At 36.8% G+C, this 19,254-nt stretch overlaps 3 protein-coding genes across 4 annotated transcripts; 1 reads left to right on the forward strand and 2 right to left on the reverse strand.

Annotated features, from left to right (window-relative positions):
* The first annotated feature begins 269 nt into the window (after nucleotides 1-269).
* On the forward strand, nucleotides 270-5,039 carry LOC116020604. Of its 2 annotated transcripts, none has more exons than XM_031261072.1 (4): nucleotides 270-554; nucleotides 1,906-3,279; nucleotides 3,888-4,074; nucleotides 4,200-5,039. In XM_031261072.1, exons 2-4 carry the CDS (start codon nucleotides 1,945-1,947, stop codon nucleotides 4,814-4,816), a joined length of 2,139 nt encoding a protein of 712 aa, XP_031116932.1. In that variant the 5' UTR covers nucleotides 270-554; nucleotides 1,906-1,944; the 3' UTR covers nucleotides 4,817-5,039. The 2 variants fall into 2 exon arrangements, with proteins under 2 accessions (XP_031116932.1, XP_031116933.1); XM_031261073.1 differs by lacking the exon at nucleotides 270-554 and adding an exon at nucleotides 818-1,166.
* Nucleotides 5,040-5,436: 397 nt separating this feature from the next.
* Nucleotides 5,437-6,907, reverse strand: LOC116019485 (dirigent protein 24-like). Its single transcript, XM_031259704.1, has one exon. The coding sequence runs from the start codon at nucleotides 6,729-6,731 to the stop codon at nucleotides 5,610-5,612; it is 1,122 nt and encodes a 373-aa protein (XP_031115564.1). The 5' UTR covers nucleotides 6,732-6,907; the 3' UTR covers nucleotides 5,437-5,609.
* Nucleotides 6,908-9,324: 2,417 nt separating this feature from the next.
* LOC116019693 (dirigent protein 25-like) lies at nucleotides 9,325-11,618 on the reverse strand. The gene is made up of 2 exons (XM_031259985.1): nucleotides 10,971-11,618; nucleotides 9,325-9,354 (listed from the first exon to the last, which is right to left on the reverse strand). Exons 1-2 carry the CDS (start codon nucleotides 11,616-11,618, stop codon nucleotides 9,325-9,327), a joined length of 678 nt encoding a protein of 225 aa, XP_031115845.1.
* Nucleotides 11,619-19,254: the final 7,636 nt, after the last annotated feature.

Consider the following 19,254-nt stretch of genomic DNA (forward strand, 5'->3'; position numbering starts at 1 on the left):
GACACTTTCTTCACAGGTGTGGGTAATATAGTTATTTCACACAGCACGCATCACTCTAAAATTTGGCGCAAACTTCCCGCTGACCACATTGATGTCGGTCGGCGCGTACACCCGATTTTCAAAATAAACCCTAACGAATAAAAACAAATTGGGGGGGGGGGGTGATTAAATATTAATGAATAATAATTACCAAAATATTCAATAATTATTGAGATTAAAAAAATATAATTATTTACGTGATCCGGTTGATTATGCCTAGTTCTCCTTCTTCTTCCATCTTCCCTACTTACTGTAGTATTCTCTCTCTCTCTCTCTCTCTCTCTCTCTCTACATTTTCATCGGTTTCTTGACTGCGCCGCACGCATATTATATCGGCGCGAGATTTCCTTGGGAATCTTCTTGAGATATCTTCGAAGTTGGAATCTTTTCTGCTCATAATTTCTTGGGTTTTTGTTGTTTTATTGCTGGAACCTGAATTTGGGATCGATTTTTCTTTGCGATAGTTTTTGTTGATGATTTCCAGCTGAGGAAGAGCTTGAGGATCTTAGGAAAAGGTCAGACATCATTGTTATTTTCTGGGTCTTCGTTTTCTTTGAGTTTGTATTGAATTATGGTTTAGTTTCTTTTTATTTGGAATGTTTGGAGACCTGGTGAAGGAGGATCTCTCATATATTATGATGGCAGCTCGAGCTCACAACCTATCAGTTGTTATTCTTGTAGGAGTGCTCACAAAGCTAACCCCTATGTGTTGTTGAATATTTGGGTTTTGGGTATGATGGAGGGTTAATTATTATGTTGCCCTTTTGGATCTTGAGTGCAATTGCATGCAGTATGCTTGTGTGAAATGAATGAGCATTTATTATGTTATTAGTATGCTTTGTGTTAGTTGTTTGTGGGGATGGAAATGGAATGATTCTGTTTTTTTCTTTTTTTGAGCTGCTATAATTGTTAATTGTTCTCTATGATGACTATTTTGCAAACTTTTACACTGTTGGTGGAATGAAGGCTTTATTGATTGTGATTGTGCTAATATCTATCATCTATGGTCTGCTTTGTTTTGCTTTTAGCTTTTGCTGTCAAGGTATTTGACTTTGTGTCTGTTTCCTCAATTTTTTTTAAATTTCATGTTTTACTATGCTAAGTTCTTCAGCTCAAGTGAAGCCCAGGTATCCTCTGCATCTTAGTTGATATTTATTTTTATAAATAAAAATTTCAAGATAATAATATTCCTCTATTCTTAATAACTTTAAGCTTTATATAAAGTTGATTTGGATGATTTACTGTCACTTAAAAACCATGGAGGGGAGATCCTATACAGCACCCTCACTTTATTGTTTAGATGTGAATTTTGTTTACTGTGTATATACATTCATGTGTTGTCCTTCATTTATCTGACCTATCACATTATGATAGATTAGCATGATGTAAAGTGAGTACTAACCAGTTCTGTTCTTAGCAATGACAATGATTGATGTGTTGGAGGAGGAGGAGGGGGGGNGGGGGGGGGGGGGGGGGGGGGGGGGGGGGGGGGGGGGGGGGGGGGGGGGGGGGGGGGGGGGGGGGGGGGGGGGGGGGGGGGGGGGGGGGGTGTTTGACGTAGATAGATTGGTTCTGATGTGCTGAACTACGTCTTAACTGCCTCTTTTATTCTTAATATAATAAAGAATGTGCTTATATTGTTAAGATTCTTTTGCCTATTCCAAGTGTGAGTGGCCAGAAGGTAGTAGATGTCGTTAATTGGATGTGTCTCCTGTGATGAATAACAACTTCTTCTTTTCCGGCATGTGGGATATCTTCAACTGGAAGTTCTTTTAAATACTTGGATTGCCTTCTATTTTGGCAATTTTGCTCCTACATATAAATCTTTGATTTGCAAAACCTAAACTCGTCTTCCTGTCTATGCAGTGCCTGATACAAGCAGCAAAGCCGAATAGTTATTGAAAGATGGAATCTAATAGACATTCTCCAAGTGTTATTGCAAGGCTGATGGGTCTTGATGAGCCGCTACCTCCACAGCCTGTCTATAAACAAAGAAGAATACTCTCAGAAACTTATCTCCGAAAATCAGCTTCTATAGTTTTGCGGGAGAAAAGCTCATTTTCTGTAGGCCACTCTTCTAGTATGAATACTAAGAAGCGCAAAGCAATTAAAGATGCTTTTGAAGATAATTTACCAAGATATGTTCAAGAGGAAAATAAGCTGCTTGATGTCCGGAATTTTCCATCAGAATACTGTCTCGGACATTCAGCTGTCTGTAAGTCATCCAGTGCTTCAAAATATAGAAACAATGAAATATGCAAGAAGTCAGATATAATGTCTGAAGGGAATATTTTGAGTTCACTTCAGGAATTAGAAACAGGTTCTGTTGTGGGTTCCATTGGTGATTTTGAGACAGGCCAGTTGAGCAAACTGAAATCCCACTTTGAGTTGAAGGATTACACATATCATCCATCTACTAGGACTACTGTACTAGGACCTAGTTCTGTACATTATCCTAAAAGTGACATGGAACCTCCCAAACAGAGTTTTAGAGTTCCCTTTGGAACTCCGAGTAGAAGACTCCAATATGCAAGGCACTATCATGTTGGCGATCCTAAAACCAAACCAGTGCAATTGGGACCAGTTACTCAGCCAGCGGCATTAAGCCCCTCATCTTCAAGTTCCTTAAACAACAATATCCTAGATCGTAGTGCATATTCCTTTTCAAATCTGTTATTTTTTACAAAAGAGTCTAAGAGGCAAATGCTTGAACAATGGAATCTAACCAAAGACTTTCAGGAAGTTGAAGTGGATAAAGGCTGTAGCAATCCTAGGGAAATTAGTAGCAGAGATGGTTGGAAGAGTGAGCATAGTAGAACTTTACCGAGATCAAACACTTCACAGATTTGTATGAATATATCAGGAAATGCCAATAGCAGATCCAGAACTGAGCCTACTCTATATGGCTCATGTTTGTGGCAAAAGGATGATGTTAGGAATGAAAACAAATGCATGAAGCAAAGCCAGAAACATTATGTTGAACTTGGAGATAGAAGAGTAGTTATTCCAGAGAAGAAGAGTGCATCTAGATTCTACAAATGCAATCCTGGTCTTTCAAACTCTGAGAGTAAAAGTCTTGCTTTCACAAGGAATGCTGCAGGTTCAATGGCTAATGCGAACACCAAGGGCAATGGAATTTCTTTTATGAATTTTGAAAATCTTCATTCTGAACCAAGTCCATGCTCTTTGTCAACTGGAGATGATCTTTCCTCTAACAGTTGGGAAGCTTCATTTAAACAGGTCTGGCTTTTCTTTTGATCGTATAATGATGCCCTTGTCTTCTTGTCATCATTGATATTTGAACCTGACAAATACTATGATCATCCACACAATATTTTCCCTGATTCAAGCTTTGGTTGATTTGCTCTTTAGTTAATTGTTACTATCATCCTTTTACCCCATCTTTGTAGTTCTACATTAGACAAATTCCTATAGTAGATGTTATTGTTTTCCATGAATGTAAAATACTTAACTATGTAGTGTTTTTCACCCAAACGGATGCTGAAGTATTGGATAAAGAATGAATGTCAATTTAATCCTTTTAGATGCTCTCTTGATACTTTGTTTATAGTGCCATTTATTAACTAGTAACTTTTCTAATTGGATTTTTAATGTCTATATTCTATAACTACTTTATCGTTCTCAAATACATCCGATTAATATGCAATTTCTACACAAACTATGAGTTGAAGTATGGTTTTCATTCTTCTATTTCACAGAGGAGTATAAACTTTAGCTATAATATTATTGTGGATTTAGATTGAAAAACAAAGTTGTAGATCTTGGCATCCTTTACTATGTACCTATCATCTTAGCTTATGATATAGTTTATTACTGCTACTATGCAGGAATCATTGAATGAATCCCCTCCAAACAGGCTGGTTTCTTTGAAAGATACCATAATTGACCCAAATTCTACTATGAATTTGAAGGAAGCCAAACAAAGTAGTCCAATTTCAGTTCTTGAACCACATTTTAAGGCACGGAAACTTCGAAACTCTGAATGCTATGATGGTCCTGTTGTAGATTTACATAGTAAGTGAGCACTGCCTTTCTCTGTTCATTTGATACATTAACATCATATAAAGCAGTCTTTGTTCATTTAGTTGAGCTGTTACTTGGTCTAATATAATATGGTTGCTCTCCATTACTTTTGCCAGGTGTGGTAAAGCAGCTTAAGCTTCTTGAAACCAGCTCAGAGGAAACATACTCTGAAGGATCTGAAATGGCTGTATCAAGTGTTGAAAATAATGAGAAACGATCTTTTTACTTTTCTCAAGAACTGCTGGGAGTGTTTAGCAGTGAAGAAAGTAGGGATTTCTCTTACCTAGTTGATGTTTTAGATGAGGCCCACCTGAATTTTGAAGTGGACTTCGAAACATGTAATTCTTTGGAATCCCCTATAAACCCATTGTTGTTTGAGGCATTAGAGAAGAAATATGGTAAGCAGATATCTTGGTTGAAGTCAGAAAGGAGGCTTTTGTTTGACCGTATAAATTCTTGGTTTAGTGAGATTTTGAATTCATTTACGGATATCCATGTTCGTTCAAAGTCCTTGAAGATGATGTTTCATCCAACATTGAGACGAAGTGAGGTTGAGGAAGAACTGTGGATGTTGCTTGTTAATGAGGAAAAGGAAGTGGGCAAGGACTTGTCTGAGAAGGCACTGGGAGTGGAAACAAAGTGGTTGAAAATGGAGAGCGAGATTAGTAATATATGTAAGGAAGTAGAGAATTACTTGTTCGATGAACTAGTAGCAGAGTTGTTTTGCATTTGAGAGTTTATTTTTTACATTTTCCCTCTGTATTTAAATCATTCTTTGGCAGGTAAAATGCAATGTTGAAATAGCAGTTTTGGCATATAGTATACTATAAGATGTGAGTGCTGTATAGATTAGAGTGAAAAATTCAAATATCAGCCTACTGTATGGTGAAGCATATGAGAAATTTTGCACTTGGTTTTATTGTTAATAATAATATTGCTATAGAAATTCGTGTCTACCTAAGTGCTTGACTTTTTAATTCTTGTTTGCTGACCATAGCATGCTTTTCTAGTTTGTAAAAGACGTGAAGTGAAACGAATTACATTACATGCGTTTACAGGCACGTGCGTGCAACTCTTGGATTCCATTTTAATAAGCCTGTGAGTGAGACATTTCAGGTGTAAAACACAAATGGAGTTTTGCAGCTTTGGAAGCTCGCTAAGTTCCCTTATGGGTTGATGTGGATGAGGTATGCTGCTTTATCTCAATGCCTTTTTATCTAAGATTTAATCAAAGACGTTCATATCTATACACTATTTTTATAGATTTCTCATGAGTGTTCAGATGGGAGATCTTACTGGCATTTCTGTTTCATTTTCTTATGTATTTTAATTCAATGTTTCTGCCTAAAAGAGTTTTCTATTTAAATGTTTATCTGAAGGGGCTAAGAACTGTGAAGCATACTCCTTAGAAATTAGAAAACATAAATTTAAGAAAATTACAACATCAACTGCATATAGGCAACCATTCAATTACAGGCATGAGATACATCAACATATTGAAGAAACATTCGAGAATAAAACATCTTTCAAGGGGTGATGTAAACAGTGAAGTGGGTGATGGTTTCCACACCATCAGTTGTGTGCTGATCCACATGCGGAAGAGTCTCTATGGTGGCATAACCCTTAGCTGTCTCATACGTGCCAGTCCCGCCGATTATAGCCAGGTGAGAAATCGGTGTAGCTGTTCTGTGAACTCCAAAGAAGCTGATGGTATCTCCAAGTTCGTGTTCATGATCATGCTCACCATGGAACATTGCGGTCAAGGCTAATGTGTGGCTAGTGCCATCCAAAGAGCTAGCCAAGTAAAACCCTTGTGCTCTTCCAAGAACAGCTGATCCCAATTCGTGCCCTTCGGTTATTTGATTGTCGACGACGGTGATTGAGCCAAACATGAGTTGTTGGATGTTGAGACCAGAAGGGAGCTGCCCACCCGTGACGAAAGGTTGGTTGTCTCCACTATCGACTACATTGTTGTTGCCAGCGTTTTGGAGGAGCGTGTTGGTTTGTTGTTGACCATTTAGGCCCACGAGGAATGGGTAATTGTTGTTGTTAATGACATTGTTGATGGTGTTGAGAGGTACTCCACCATTGATGGGGAAGATTTGATTGTTAGGTTGGGTGAAAGGCAAGTTGTTGGCATTAGAATTGGCAACAATGCCGGTGACTACTCTGCCTGAAGGTTGCGAGCCACCAAGAATGTCATGCATGAAGAAAGAGAGCGCGGGGTGGTCTGTAGTGGGATTTGCCACCGTGGCAGATGACGTACCAGGAGTGGTGGCAACGGGGGCTGCCCCGGGAGGAGGAGCCACTGCTGCAACCGGGCTAACGACAGGCACTGCTTCCGGCTCCGTGGGTTGAGGGCCCCCTACTGGCTCAACATTAACAGCGGGGGCGGTGACAGCTGAAGCTGTGGGAGGAGCCACCTCGGGGTCATCTGTTTCCGGGGGATCAACCACTCCCGGGGCAGCCACAGCTGGTGCCACCGGAGGAGTCACCACGGGGTCATCTGTTTCCGGTGGATTAGCTTCTTCAGGTATAGTCGCTGGCAAGGGGGTGACCGGGCTCGTTTCATCAAGGATCCTTGCTGATTGAGTACAACCAAAGGTGAAAACTAGAAAGAAAATGCATATCAGAGAAAACTTGGCCATTTTCGTAGAGTGATGAACAGAGAGATTAAGATTTTCTTGGTTGAGGAGAGATGCTTTGTGTTGTTTGATGGGAAAGAGTGGAATCTGGCAGTATATATATATATAGTCTGATCTGATGAATGGTTCACAATGAGAAGTGGAGTTGATGACTATTATTTGGTTTGCAGGTGCATTTGTTTAGTTGTGAAACTGCTCCATAGACATATGGTTTTGGATGTTTGATTTGTTGAACAAAACCAATACAGAAAAAGACAAATTACACAACCAAATCTTTGAGGACAGATGCAAGGCTTCATGTCAGATAAGATAGTTTGAGTTTAGAAGTTGTGTTTGTGTGGTATATATATCTGGTAGTTATGTTAAGTTTCATTGATTCAAAATTTTAAACGGTAGACAATAGCACGTAAGTAAAAGACTTAGCATACAGGTTGATGTTTGAATATTCGTAAAATATGTAAAAGTTTGATTTGTTAACATTCTGTTGATATTTATTATAGTAGCGTAAATTTAGATACACATTTAAACCCAATCTAATACTACGTATGTTCTACTTAATTGGTATAGCATTAGTTTTGATTTGTTAACATTCGATCCATATTGATTTGTGCTCAAGTATATATCCCTGACTTTCAAGTATCTAAATTTTCAACCTTGAGTCCTTGACCAACAAATGAAAGACATGTAAAAATTATTTAAAAAAAAAAAAAAAGGAAAACAACGGAGGAAAGAAAAAAGAAATGGGAAAATTTGGATAAATCTCGTTTCAAACACTACTTCTAATTCCAAGATTAAGAAGAAGAGATCCTCTCTCTATCTTAAAGTGACGAAAAATAAAAAATAAAAAAATTGTAATGATAAATTTCGATCTATCAAAGACATTTCCTCTCTCTATCTTAAAATGGCTAAGGATGGATAAAAAGATCTTTTTGATAATTGCTTCATAAATAATAGGCAATCTATCTATAAATCTATAATAAATATATAAAAACAAAATGTCGTGTTGAAAATATAATGTAGCATTTTCCCGCCTAAATACACTTTCCAAATTTGGATTGAGGATGTCATTCTTTGAGATAAGCACATACAATCTTCTAACTCATGTACATAATTTCATGTTTTGGCCAATTAAATTACCTACTGAAAAATCTCTTGAGTTGAAGAGTGTTAAGTATACTCACAAGATTGGAAGAAACATGCATGTATTATATTTGTATTTATACATATAAATTGAGTTAATTCGAGCAAAGGTCCTTCGACTATAGTGATTTTCCACATTTAGTCTTTGTCTTTTAATTTGGACAAATTTGACACTTGACTATCAAAATCTTTCCACCATTGGTCCTTCCGTCACCTCAGTGTTATTTAGGCGGTAATTTTAGGGGTAAAATCGTCATTTCATTGTTTGGGTTGTCTTCTCATGCCTTTGTTTTGATTCGCTTCAAGTTCATATTTGTTGCGTATTCGTTCAATCATTTCCTTTATTTCCTTTTCACAATCAGATCTCTGCTGCAATTTCTGTTCAAAGATGAAATATAGTGTTAAAATACAAAGGGAAAAGCAAGGAAGAGATTCAGAGAATAAATACTGATCAACCAAGCCTTAAATTGAATCTAGTTGGAGTTTCCTGGATAATCAGAGCAAAAAGAAGGAAAACTGGACATTACCCCATCTTCATGGGACTTTACTGCTTGTTCTATTTCTTTGTGTATCCTTTCCAATTCCTTTGAGAGAGGATTAACTATCATACGAATAGGTGAATTCAAGGAAGGCATAAAATGCGCATGATGCATTCGCATATCGTTAGGTCTTGTAGAATAGAGGTCAGATTCAAAGGTTGTAAAATTGCTTGGTTAGGAAGTTCACTTGTGATCCTGACTTCATGGGGCAAAGTCTTAGTGTTCTCAGAAGAGCAATGCAGTTCACCACTAGGCTGGCAGTCAATTCTACTAACTGATAAATCTGTTGGACTGCAATCAAGTGTCTGTCATATTAGGGAGATGAACTGAGGCAAACAACATTCATATGATAAAAACCATAAATTTTGTTAGAGATGTAATAGCTAAATTAGAGAGTTTAAAATATTTCTTGGCACACATGCCAGAGGAAAATAACATAAGCATCTCATTGTCATCAAGTTTTTACTTTAAAAGTGAGGCTGCCACCCTACACTGACAAATCACAGCACACAATCAAGTAAGAATTGTTGCAACTTCAAATACAGAGTTAAAAGGGTTGACGAAGGCATACTTGCCGTAAAGGCAATCGTCTCGGAATCTGCTCGCTAGAAGTTTAATCCCCTACTCCCGGCTCAAATTCCACGACCCAGCCGCCAAATGAGAACAAGATCTGGCGACTTTTCTTCTCTTAGATCTCGCCATTTTTCTTCTCTTAAAGGCTTCATGTTCTCCATTTTTAATTAGCCATAACCCTAGCAACTGCCTTCATTTCCAGTCGTCTGCAGCCAAACAAGAGAGAGAGAGAGAGAGAAAGAGAGACGTCGAATGGAGAGGGAGGGAGGTCGCCGGAAAAGGAGTCGGCCGATCCAACGGCGGGAAGCAGCGCCGTTCACCACCATTTTCGGAGACCCAACACCTCATCCCTCCGCCTTCTCTCTTAGAATGGCCTGAGAAGACAACCAAGAATAAAAGGACGATTTTACCCCTAACATTAACGCCTAAATAAAGCTGAGGTGACGGAAGGACCAATAGTGGAAAGATTTTGATAGTCAAGTGTCAAATTTGTCCAAATTAAAAGACGAGGACTAAATGTGGAAAATCACTATAGTCGAAGGACCTTTGCTGGAATTAACTCCATATAAATTTTTTACTTTGTATAAATTTAAGTGAAATTATTGGCAGAAAAAATTAAATATTTGTATCAGTACACAATTACTCCGTAATAGTTACATGAGGAAGTCAACAACTCAAACCATGAAAACAATGGATAGATGATAATGTCAAATGTAAAATATCTGAATAAACACAAGTGCATGCCTTTGTAAGTACGTGTTTGTACTCATATTCTTACTACATACTTTAATTTAATGATTTCAGATAGGTATTAATGGCGTTAAATTTTTATTAGTGGTTGGTTTGGGTTAAACCAAAACAGAAAAAGACAAATTACACAACCAAATCTTTGAGGACAGATGAAAGGCTTCATAGTTTGAATTTAGGAAATAATTTTAATGAAATTAATTATAACCTTTGTCACATGATATATCATATATGTAATTTTATGAGCTATACTTCTTAGTAATATTGCTCACAGATAAGTTATTTCACGAGTTATGTTTTTTAGTTTTATTTTCCACACACTAGTTTCATTATAACAAAATTTTACTATATATATAGTTTCATTTGACAATATACATATTTGTAATGTGATACGCCATTAGTTTACGGTAATGACAAAAAAGAAAAGTAGTGTATTAGACCATGGTCCACTCAGTACTGTGTGGACCATGGGCCATCGTACAACGGCATAAACCCATGCTAGTCCAATGAATACGTAAGTTGAACAATTAATGAAGATTGTAATAGTTTAGAAATGTAAATTACAAAATTGTTCTTATATTGGCTAATAACGGGCTTCACAATTTAATGCAAAAGTGATAGTCATTTGAGGTATTCGTTGATGAATGAAGAATCAAAATCGTCACTTTATGAAAAATTAAAGGGTTCATAATATAGGTGATGATTTTTGTCCCCTTTTGTTTTCTCCACAATGTGGCAGTATATATTTATTAACATTTCTTTTTGATATCTCATATTTTCTACTTTCACCGGATTATATTCTGGATCTCATGAACCATGAATAAGATGGACCATTAACATAAGGTACATTTTTAATATATTAAAGATTCAATTTTAATACATTGAATATTCATTTCTTAAAAATACATTATTTATTTATATACTAAATTAGTACACAATAATGTACTTTTAATATATTAAAAATAAACATTTTCTCATCATCCACAGTATAATATGCTTCTAAGGGTTTAGAAATGTAAGTTTTCAAAATTGTTCTTATATTGACTTACAGGCTTCACAATGTAATGCAAATGTGATAGTCTTTAATGTATTGGCCATTGAGGAATCAAAACTGTCACTTTATTAAAAATTAAATGGTTCATAATATTTACATTAACAAGGGAAGAAAAATATATATCTTTATAATTATAGGGAGGAAAAATATAATGATTATGTTAATTAATTATTATTAGCCTAAATAAACATTGAAATTGAGGATTTTGTAGGATCCATCGTCTCCACCCTCCGATGATGTAGACCCTGAAATGTCGAGAGGCTTCACCGTGGCATACCCATTAGCTCCATCGTACCTCCCTGTGCCGCCGATCACAGCCAAGTGCGATTCTTCCGCGTCATTCTTAAGCACTCCGAACAACCTCAACCCATCCTCATACTCTCCACTCCCCACAAACCTCGCCGTCATCGCCATCATGTGACTGCCGCCGTCCCCGGAGCTGGCGGCGACGTACACGCCCTCCGCTTTTCCGACGAGCGCCGAGGCGGCGGCGGAGGAGTAAACCTCCTCGTCGATCGCCACCACGGTGCCGAGCTCGAGCTCTCGGAGGGTGGCGGCGGCCGGGAACGACAGTGTGAGGCCGCCCAGGTCGAGCGTCGGAGGTTGCCGGACTCCGGCGGGTTGTGGGTTGTAGGGGATGCCGGCGACGACGGGAGGGAAATAGCCGCCGGCGAGTAAGGGTTTGGAGAAAGGCGGGAGATTGTCATTGGGGGCGGCGTTAGGGCGTGTTTGGGTGTGGATGTTGTGTGGCATGGAGAATGAGATTTGTTGGTGAGGGTGAAGGGCGTGTTTGGGATGATGGTCATCAAGATTTCTAGCTGAATCTGCTTCATTCATTAATGATGTGAAGAGGATGAAGAAGAAGAGATAGTGTAGTGTGGGAATTGGCATGTTTGTTCGTTGAAATTAAGGATTTTAACATGCAACCTTAATTTCTTCAAATGTTAATTAGTTGGCTCTTCAATCTTTATATATAAGAAGGGGCTATATTATATTGCATGCATGGGGAGATCGACATTATGAAGTGCTTCGTTGCATGGTACTTATAGTTGATATGATGAATTGGAGTTGGTTGGTACTATTGGAATGGTTGATTGTAATGTGTGGATTAAGAATTCATTATCAGCTAACAAATCCACTTACCAATGCAAAACTTAATAATGTTGAGGATTTGTTGGGTTTGAATGTTATTACATAAAAGTGAGTTTACCTAGTATATATAAATCTGTAAATAGTGATTGTAACACTATGTCATTATATATATGGCAATACTTAAAAACAGTACTAATATTTTGAAAAATAAAATAAAAAATATTTAGCTACACTTAATAACTAATACTATATATAGAGAGAAAATTGTCATTTTGGTCCACTGACTATAGAGGTCATCTTAATTGCAGTCCACGACTTTTCAAAAGTGTTAATTGCATACCCTGACTATTCAATTTTTGTCAATTTTGGTCACTCCGGCCAAATTACTGGTCAAATTCGCCGGAAAATTCAAAACCCTAAAATAATGAGGGTATTTTAGTCATTTCACACCCCTTTTCTTCTTCTCCGGCCAACCCATCTTTTTTTTTTCTTTTCTGGCGAACCAAAATTGCTTCTCCAGTAAGGGGAGAGTGGATTGGACTGATTCAACTGAGTACTAAGAGGAATTTATATTATTTTTGTTACGTTCTCACACGGCTGCCACAGAAGTGGGATTCACGTTTCCGTAAACGTCACGGATTTCGAGCTGGACGCCCGCCGACGGAGCCAGGTTACCCATCTTGACCATGGTGGTGGCAAAGTCGAAGAGGAAAGCGCCGATGCGATTCACGATGCTGCACGCAGATTTCGAGCTAGACATTGATCGACGAAGCCAGGGTGCCCATCTTGACCGTGGCGGTGGCGAAGTCAGAGAGGAAAGAGTCAGTGCGATTCACGATGCTGCTCGCGGATTTCGAGCTGGACGTTGGCCAGGTTGCCAATTAGTTGAATCAGTCCAATCCACTATCCCCTTACCGAAGAAGTAATTTTGGTTCGCTGGAAAAGAAGAGAAAAAGATGGGTTGGCCGGAGAAGAAGAAAAGGGGTGTGAAATGACTAAAATACCATCATTATTTTAGGGTTTTGAATTTTCCGGTGAATTTGACCGGTAATTTGGCCGGAGTGACCAAAATTGACAAAAATTGAATAGTCAGGGTATGCAATTAACACTTTGGAAAGTCGTGGACTGCAATTAAGAGGACCCCTATAGTCAGTTAACCAAAATGACAATTTGCTATATATATATGTGTGTGTGTGTGTGTGTGTAAAAACATAATAAGTGTGAATGAAGGTTATACCATTCATTTTTGTCTATTTTTTTCGTTAAGTTTTTTTTTTATACATTATGTTATAAAAGTTGTACTTTACAATATTTTAGACAAATATACCCCTACCGTTATAACTTCCGTTATCTTTTCCACTATTGTTACCATGCACATGCATTCACCATATATTTTCTTATTTTCTTCAATAATAATAGTATATACACATTATATATTGGAGTTATATGTTAATTATTTCGTAAAATATAAATATAAAATTTATAAAAATATTTTACATTATTATTATTATTTACAATAATTTAAATATCTAAAAACTAAATAAATTTAAAATTTTAATATAAAATATTAATATTTGGCACCTATTTTTTGTGCATTGCGCATAAAAAGAACTAGTATGTATGTATGTATGTGTATATGTATATATATATATATATATATAGGATCATGTTTAAATGAGAACAGTGTGCCTAGGGGAGAACACAGAACGCATGACGTTTGTCCACGTATCCAGATCTAACGGATGAAAACACTGATTTAAAAAAATGTGGTGTCATTTTCGTAATATAAATAATTGAACATCGAAGTGCAAGTAACAGTTTCATATAGTGCACCTAAGTACAAGTAAAATGTATTATAAGTGTAAGTAAATTGTATTACAAGTGCAAGTAAAATGTACACTGAGAATCAATACTAAGTGAACCTAACGTTATAACTAGCTAGTTGCATGCCACTGCGTCGTTTTTTAAAAATTGCATCTGATTCTTCGTTGATTTGAACACGTGAACGACCGTGAATGGTTCTTATTTCTCTCCTGGGCGTCCGTTCGCATTAGAACGTGTTCCTACGTGTTGCACGCCGCCTTGCCGACACCCTCGACGCTACTCCGACCAGTGTCGGGTCGAACGCTCCAGGAGTGCGATGCCGCTCTAATGCCCCAGCATGGCCGGAGTGTGCGACAGCACCAGCGGAGCCCGACGACGCCGATCAAAACGATCGGCCAGACACCCTGTTCTTCGAACGTCGACTACCATTGGACCTAGCGGTGAGTCGCGACCAGCCGGAGAACCACGGGACCTAAACACTACGACTCCCTGTCGCAGTAACCAGCCGAAATGGTGAAAAGGGACCCTAACAAAAATAATAATAATAATAATAATAATAATAATAATAATAATAATAATAATAATAATAATAAGTTGTCGCCCACACGCGACCCCCCAACACACCTCATTATGAGCGTTGATTCTCCAAAATTGCACTGCTAAAATGAATGCACAGGGTGCACACGAAAGGGAGAAGTTCACATATGAACTTAATTAATTAATTAATTATATATATATATATATATATATATATATATATATATATAAAGATCAAATGCGGAGGGGTATCCAGGTGAAATGTGAGGGTGGATGATATATAGACGTTGATTTTGTACGTCAAAATCAACCGTCTAGATTGAACAATGTTTAAAAAATGCAGTGACATTTTTGTCATTTTGTGTATTGTTGAAACTTAAGGTGCGTATTTTCTGTGCTTAAAGTACGTCATTTTAATACTTAAGGTGCGTCATTTTAACACTTAAACTTAAAGTGCATCAGTTTTACACTTGCATGATAACTTAAGGTGCGCAATTATTGAAACTTAAGGTGCGTCATTTGATCTGAAGCTTAAAGTGCGTCTTTTCAAAGCTTAAGGTGTGTCCTTTTAACACTTAAGGTGCACCATTTTAACACTTAAGGTGCGCCAGTTTTAACACTTAAGGTGCGTTATTTTAACACTTAAAGTGCATCATTCTAACACTTAAGGTGCGTCTTTGTAACACTTAAGGTGCGCCATTTTTACACTTAACTTCTGCCAGCTTCCATCCAGGACGCGCATATTTTTTTTAAAAAAAAATTCATTGATTTAAGTCATTGATCTAGATTTATCAACAGTTCAGATATCATCGCATGTTTCACCTAGGACTTCATTCGCACTAGATCTCATCCCTATATATAAATGATCAAAGTCCAGCACCCAACATCTAAAAAATGTGTGACATGCAGTATAAGAAAATGAAGTTACACCTTCGCTATTAGCTATAACTTTTAGTGTAAGTGGTAAACTTTTGATCCTAACAATATATATAGCCGCGATGGCAGTTATAAAACTGTGGCTAAAAGTAAAAGTAGTCAATAATTTTTACAGTTGTATAAAATTACCACTAAATTCTTTGCAACACACTATTTAGTTACCGTTGGAGAAGACACTATTTAGTTACCGTTGGAGAAGTATTGACAAATAGTTTTGTGGCGATTACAAATTGTTGGTAAATGACATTTTTGGTGTAGTGGGTGCATTACACGATGAGTTTTACTTATAAAAAAGGCAGACAACTTGGTTCCATTAAGGCATCTAAAATGGGATATTTTTTTTTTTGGTAAATTCACGGGGTCTTTCTCCGTCCGGTCCGCTTGTGGAAATCGAACCCGGGTTCTCCCAAAATTCCTCCTCACAAAGAGAGTTCATTTGCCACTTGAGCTATCCCATTGGGTTAATTAGTAGGTTGATTAGCAGCAGCTTTAATGCGTTATTATTATGCTAATTCCTTAAATCAATAAATTGTTATGTGTATTTATTCCCAAATCCAAGTAAAGTGATGATGTTAATTCCTTAATTATTATGCTAATTAAGCGGGATTAGCGAGTAAATTAAAGTTATATATTCCTTAAATTAATAAATTGTTATGTGCGTTTATTCCCAATCTAAGTAAAGTGATGATGATAGGCAATAATTGCTGTATATTATATCACATCATCTAATAATTATGAGTATTTTTTAATTTTTTAATTAAATAATTACTTAAATATAATATATCACATCAAACAAAAATATTACTGTTTAAATACATAGAGTTTCAATTTTTATCTTCCTCACACATTTTGTTTGTGTGAACTCTCCTGTATGTGCTTTGAAATCAGCAATTCACTTTCATCAAAAGCTTTAATTTGCATCATTTAGAGCATCCATTGTAGGGTTTTTGAGGGTTATTGGAATAGTAAAGAGTGAGCTGGATAAAAGAGAAAGGAGAGCCCTAATGCTGCCTCCCTTTTCTCTCTAAAATCAAACGCCTTTTTCTGTTGCTCAACTGCAGCTTCCACCGCCGGCCTTCGGCCGGAGCTCTAATGGAGCTTTGAGCCGACGGTTTTGGTCACCTTCTACGTTTGCTCTCGCTCTTCTTCCGCCCCGACCACCGTCGCAGCTCCGTCCGCCTCCGACCACGCCACAGATCTTCTTCTTCCGTTTTCTTTCCCTTTGAATAAAATAATAGTAGGTAGGTATTAGGGTTTGTGTTGGTAGTCTTGAACTCCCAACTCTACTTTGACTTTACCCACTTTTTATTTTCTCTATTATTGTGTTTTCCTCTCGTTACTTTCGCGAGCATTTTTCCTCTCGTTACTTTCACGAGCTTTTCATTTTCATTAGCATAAATCGTTTAGTTTGATTTTGGCAAGTGTTGATCTTATCCTGGGTGAGCAAAAAAGAATGATGACGAAGACCCAGATCTTTGATGAAGCTTTAAGTTCCCTGAAGGGACATAGCTTCCTAGTTATGAAACAGTCTGCGCTTCAAGTTTTCTATAGCATAGTTAGAAAAGTTGTTTCTATGTCTGACTGTAAGAGATGGTTTACCATTTCATTGATCGTTGATGTAAACGTTTTATGTTATGAATTAATGGAATAGCTACGTTTACCTTAAAAAAAAAAAAGAGAAAGGAGAGAGAGAAGGGCAAGAATCATCTGCAAAATCAAAGTTATTGGAACAGTATCCAAAGTAACAACAGAGCACTGTTGTGCACGTTTTGCGCACAGCCGCGCCCACTCGGGCGCATGCAGTGCAGCGCGCTTGACAAAGCTATTTTTTAATCATATTTGTTTTATTTTTTTCCTCCCCTCCCATTTTCTCTTTCCTAATCACACTTACAAAAACTCTTTAAAAACCGCAAAAAGAACCTCATTAATAAGGATGCTCTTAAGCCTCCTATGGTTGACCATCATTGAATTTCCATGTAGTTACATATTCTAAAATTACATTGATAAGCTAATCTTGTATTGTGCATATATTACAATAATGTGGACGTTTTTAAGTGGATGTGACAACACAATACACAAATGCACTTAAATAAAACAACATAACAACAACGAAGCACATGCCCAAAAGATGGTAAAATATTCGAACACGTGCAAGTCATCCAATGTAGAATACACTAAATGGTCACGTGATGCACACAACTGCAAACAACTTATACATGCACAACGCAAGTGCACACACGAGTAATAGTATGCAACTATGCATTAGTCCGAAGCATACCAAAGTGCACACGATAGAGCATAAAAGTATACACACCACACTATCGTTAAAGCATTCCAAAATGCACACGATATAGCATAAAAGTTCACGCACCGCACTACCATCGACTTGATGACGTACAAAACAAATCAAAGTCAACTATTGAACTAAGTACGAATGAAAAAACTCCGAAAGTAAATAAATAATACAAGCATAACATATAAATTGAATATTCTACCATGAAGAATCTTATTCTATCATAAATACATTTGTAAAATCAAGCATAACATCCTAATCAAATTCTATCCCTAATTAAATCCACTGTATATTCTCGATTTTGCCCTTATTAATTCTGATTTCATTAATCCAGCCATATATTTTCGAATCAATCACATCCACTCAAATCTTTGCATTCAGTGGATATGATATGTTCTAACTAGGGGTGGGCATTTCGATTTTTGGTTCAGTATTTCCGGGTTCGATTTGGTTTGGTTTTTTTTTTTCGATTTTGAAAAAATGAAACCATTCAGTTTCAAATTTTAGTTTGATTTAGTTTCGGTTCGACGTGAATCAGTTTGATTTTGGATAAGATTTGGTTCGGGTTGAAGACTCACACATTCCTTAGTTCTCTTGAGCATGTAACTATTTATTTATTTTCAGTAATAATTTAAATTAAAAAAAAAAACTAGACAACAAGTCTACAATGGATATTTTCATCCGCAAATGCATTATCAAACGATTTCAAATGTACCATTGTAATTTCAGACATTGACATTATGACATACCTTATTAGTCTATATGTTCTCACGGAATTAGTAGTACTCATCTATATATAATCTTTGGCAAAAATTTGTGTGAGACCGTCTCACATGTCTCAATCCGTGAGACCGATATGATCTTTGATTAATGAGGTCAAAGATACTGTAGACACAGAGAATTTGAAGCCGACAAATGACTGATTCGTATGTTCTGGACTTCATTTTGATGAAATTGAGCTGATTATTGATTTATTTGGATTAATTAAATTGGTCCAATTGGCCGAATTAAATTGAAGAGTGATGGACTCAAATTATGTCAATTGGGCTTGTTAAATGAAGCCAACAAATAATGAGTATGGATTGATCCATATGTGGCCCAACAAGAAAATATTTAAATTAATTATTTAATTTGAATATGTGATAAGATATTCATATATTTAAATTATTTATTTAATTTAAATAGGAATAAGGGTCAAATAGGTCATCCAACTACACATAACAATGCAATTAGGTCACTGAACCTAAAAAACTACAATCAAGTCTTTAAACTAACCTATTTCATACAATTTGTCCAATTTGCAAGTTTCTAACAAGTCACTCAAAATTTAAATTACTTAAAAAAAACTTAAAATTAATTATTTAAAATTAAATTTTAAAAAAAAACGTCTCTAGCCTGAGGCGAAGAAGGTTTCTTCGTCTCTGGCCGGAGACGAAGAGACGAAGAAACTTCATCTCCATGGCTAGAGATGAAGAGTTTCTTCGTCTCTGGCCATGGAGACGAGGAATGGAGACGAAGAAACTCGTCTCTGGCCATGGAGACGAGGAATGGAGACGAAGAAACATTCCTCATCTCAATGGCAGGAGACGAATAGTTTCTTCGTCTCGTCTCCGGCCATGGAGACGAAGGTTTCTTCGTCTCCGGAAAAAACCTTCTTTATCTCTGGTTAGAGACGTTTTTTTTTTTTAATTTTAATTGTAAATCATTATTTTTAAGTTTTTTATTTAAAAAATAATAATTTTTAAGTTTTTTATTTAAAAATATGTAAATTGGACAAATTTCATGAAATAG

The sequence above is a fragment of the Ipomoea triloba genome, chromosome 5 (assembly GCF_003576645.1).
Source record: "Ipomoea triloba cultivar NCNSP0323 chromosome 5, ASM357664v1".
Lineage (NCBI taxonomy): Eukaryota > Viridiplantae > Streptophyta > Magnoliopsida > Solanales > Convolvulaceae > Ipomoea > Ipomoea triloba.

What these genes read in the sequence shown, in the direction of transcription:
- LOC116019693 (XM_031259985.1), bottom strand. Translation starts at nt 11,618, where the DNA reads ATGAATGAAGCAGATTCAGCTAGAAATCTTGATGACCATCATCCCAAA. An exon ending in ACAAAATCCTCAATTTCAAT is followed by an intron (nt 9,355 to 10,970) that starts GTTTATTTAGGC and finishes TTGTCTTCTCAG; the next exon opens with GCCATTCTAAGAGAGAAGGC.
- LOC116019485 (XM_031259704.1), bottom strand. Translation starts at nt 6,731, where the DNA reads ATGGCCAAGTTTTCTCTGATATGCATTTTCTTTCTAGTTTTCACCTTT.
- LOC116020604 (XM_031261072.1), top strand. Translation starts at nt 1,945, where the DNA reads ATGGAATCTAATAGACATTCTCCAAGTGTTATTGCAAGGCTGATGGGT. An exon ending in GGGAAGCTTCATTTAAACAG is followed by an intron (nt 3,280 to 3,887) that starts GTCTGGCTTTTC and finishes GCTACTATGCAG; the next exon opens with GAATCATTGAATGAATCCCC. An exon ending in TCCTGTTGTAGATTTACATA is followed by an intron (nt 4,075 to 4,199) that starts GTAAGTGAGCAC and finishes TACTTTTGCCAG; the next exon opens with GTGTGGTAAAGCAGCTTAAG.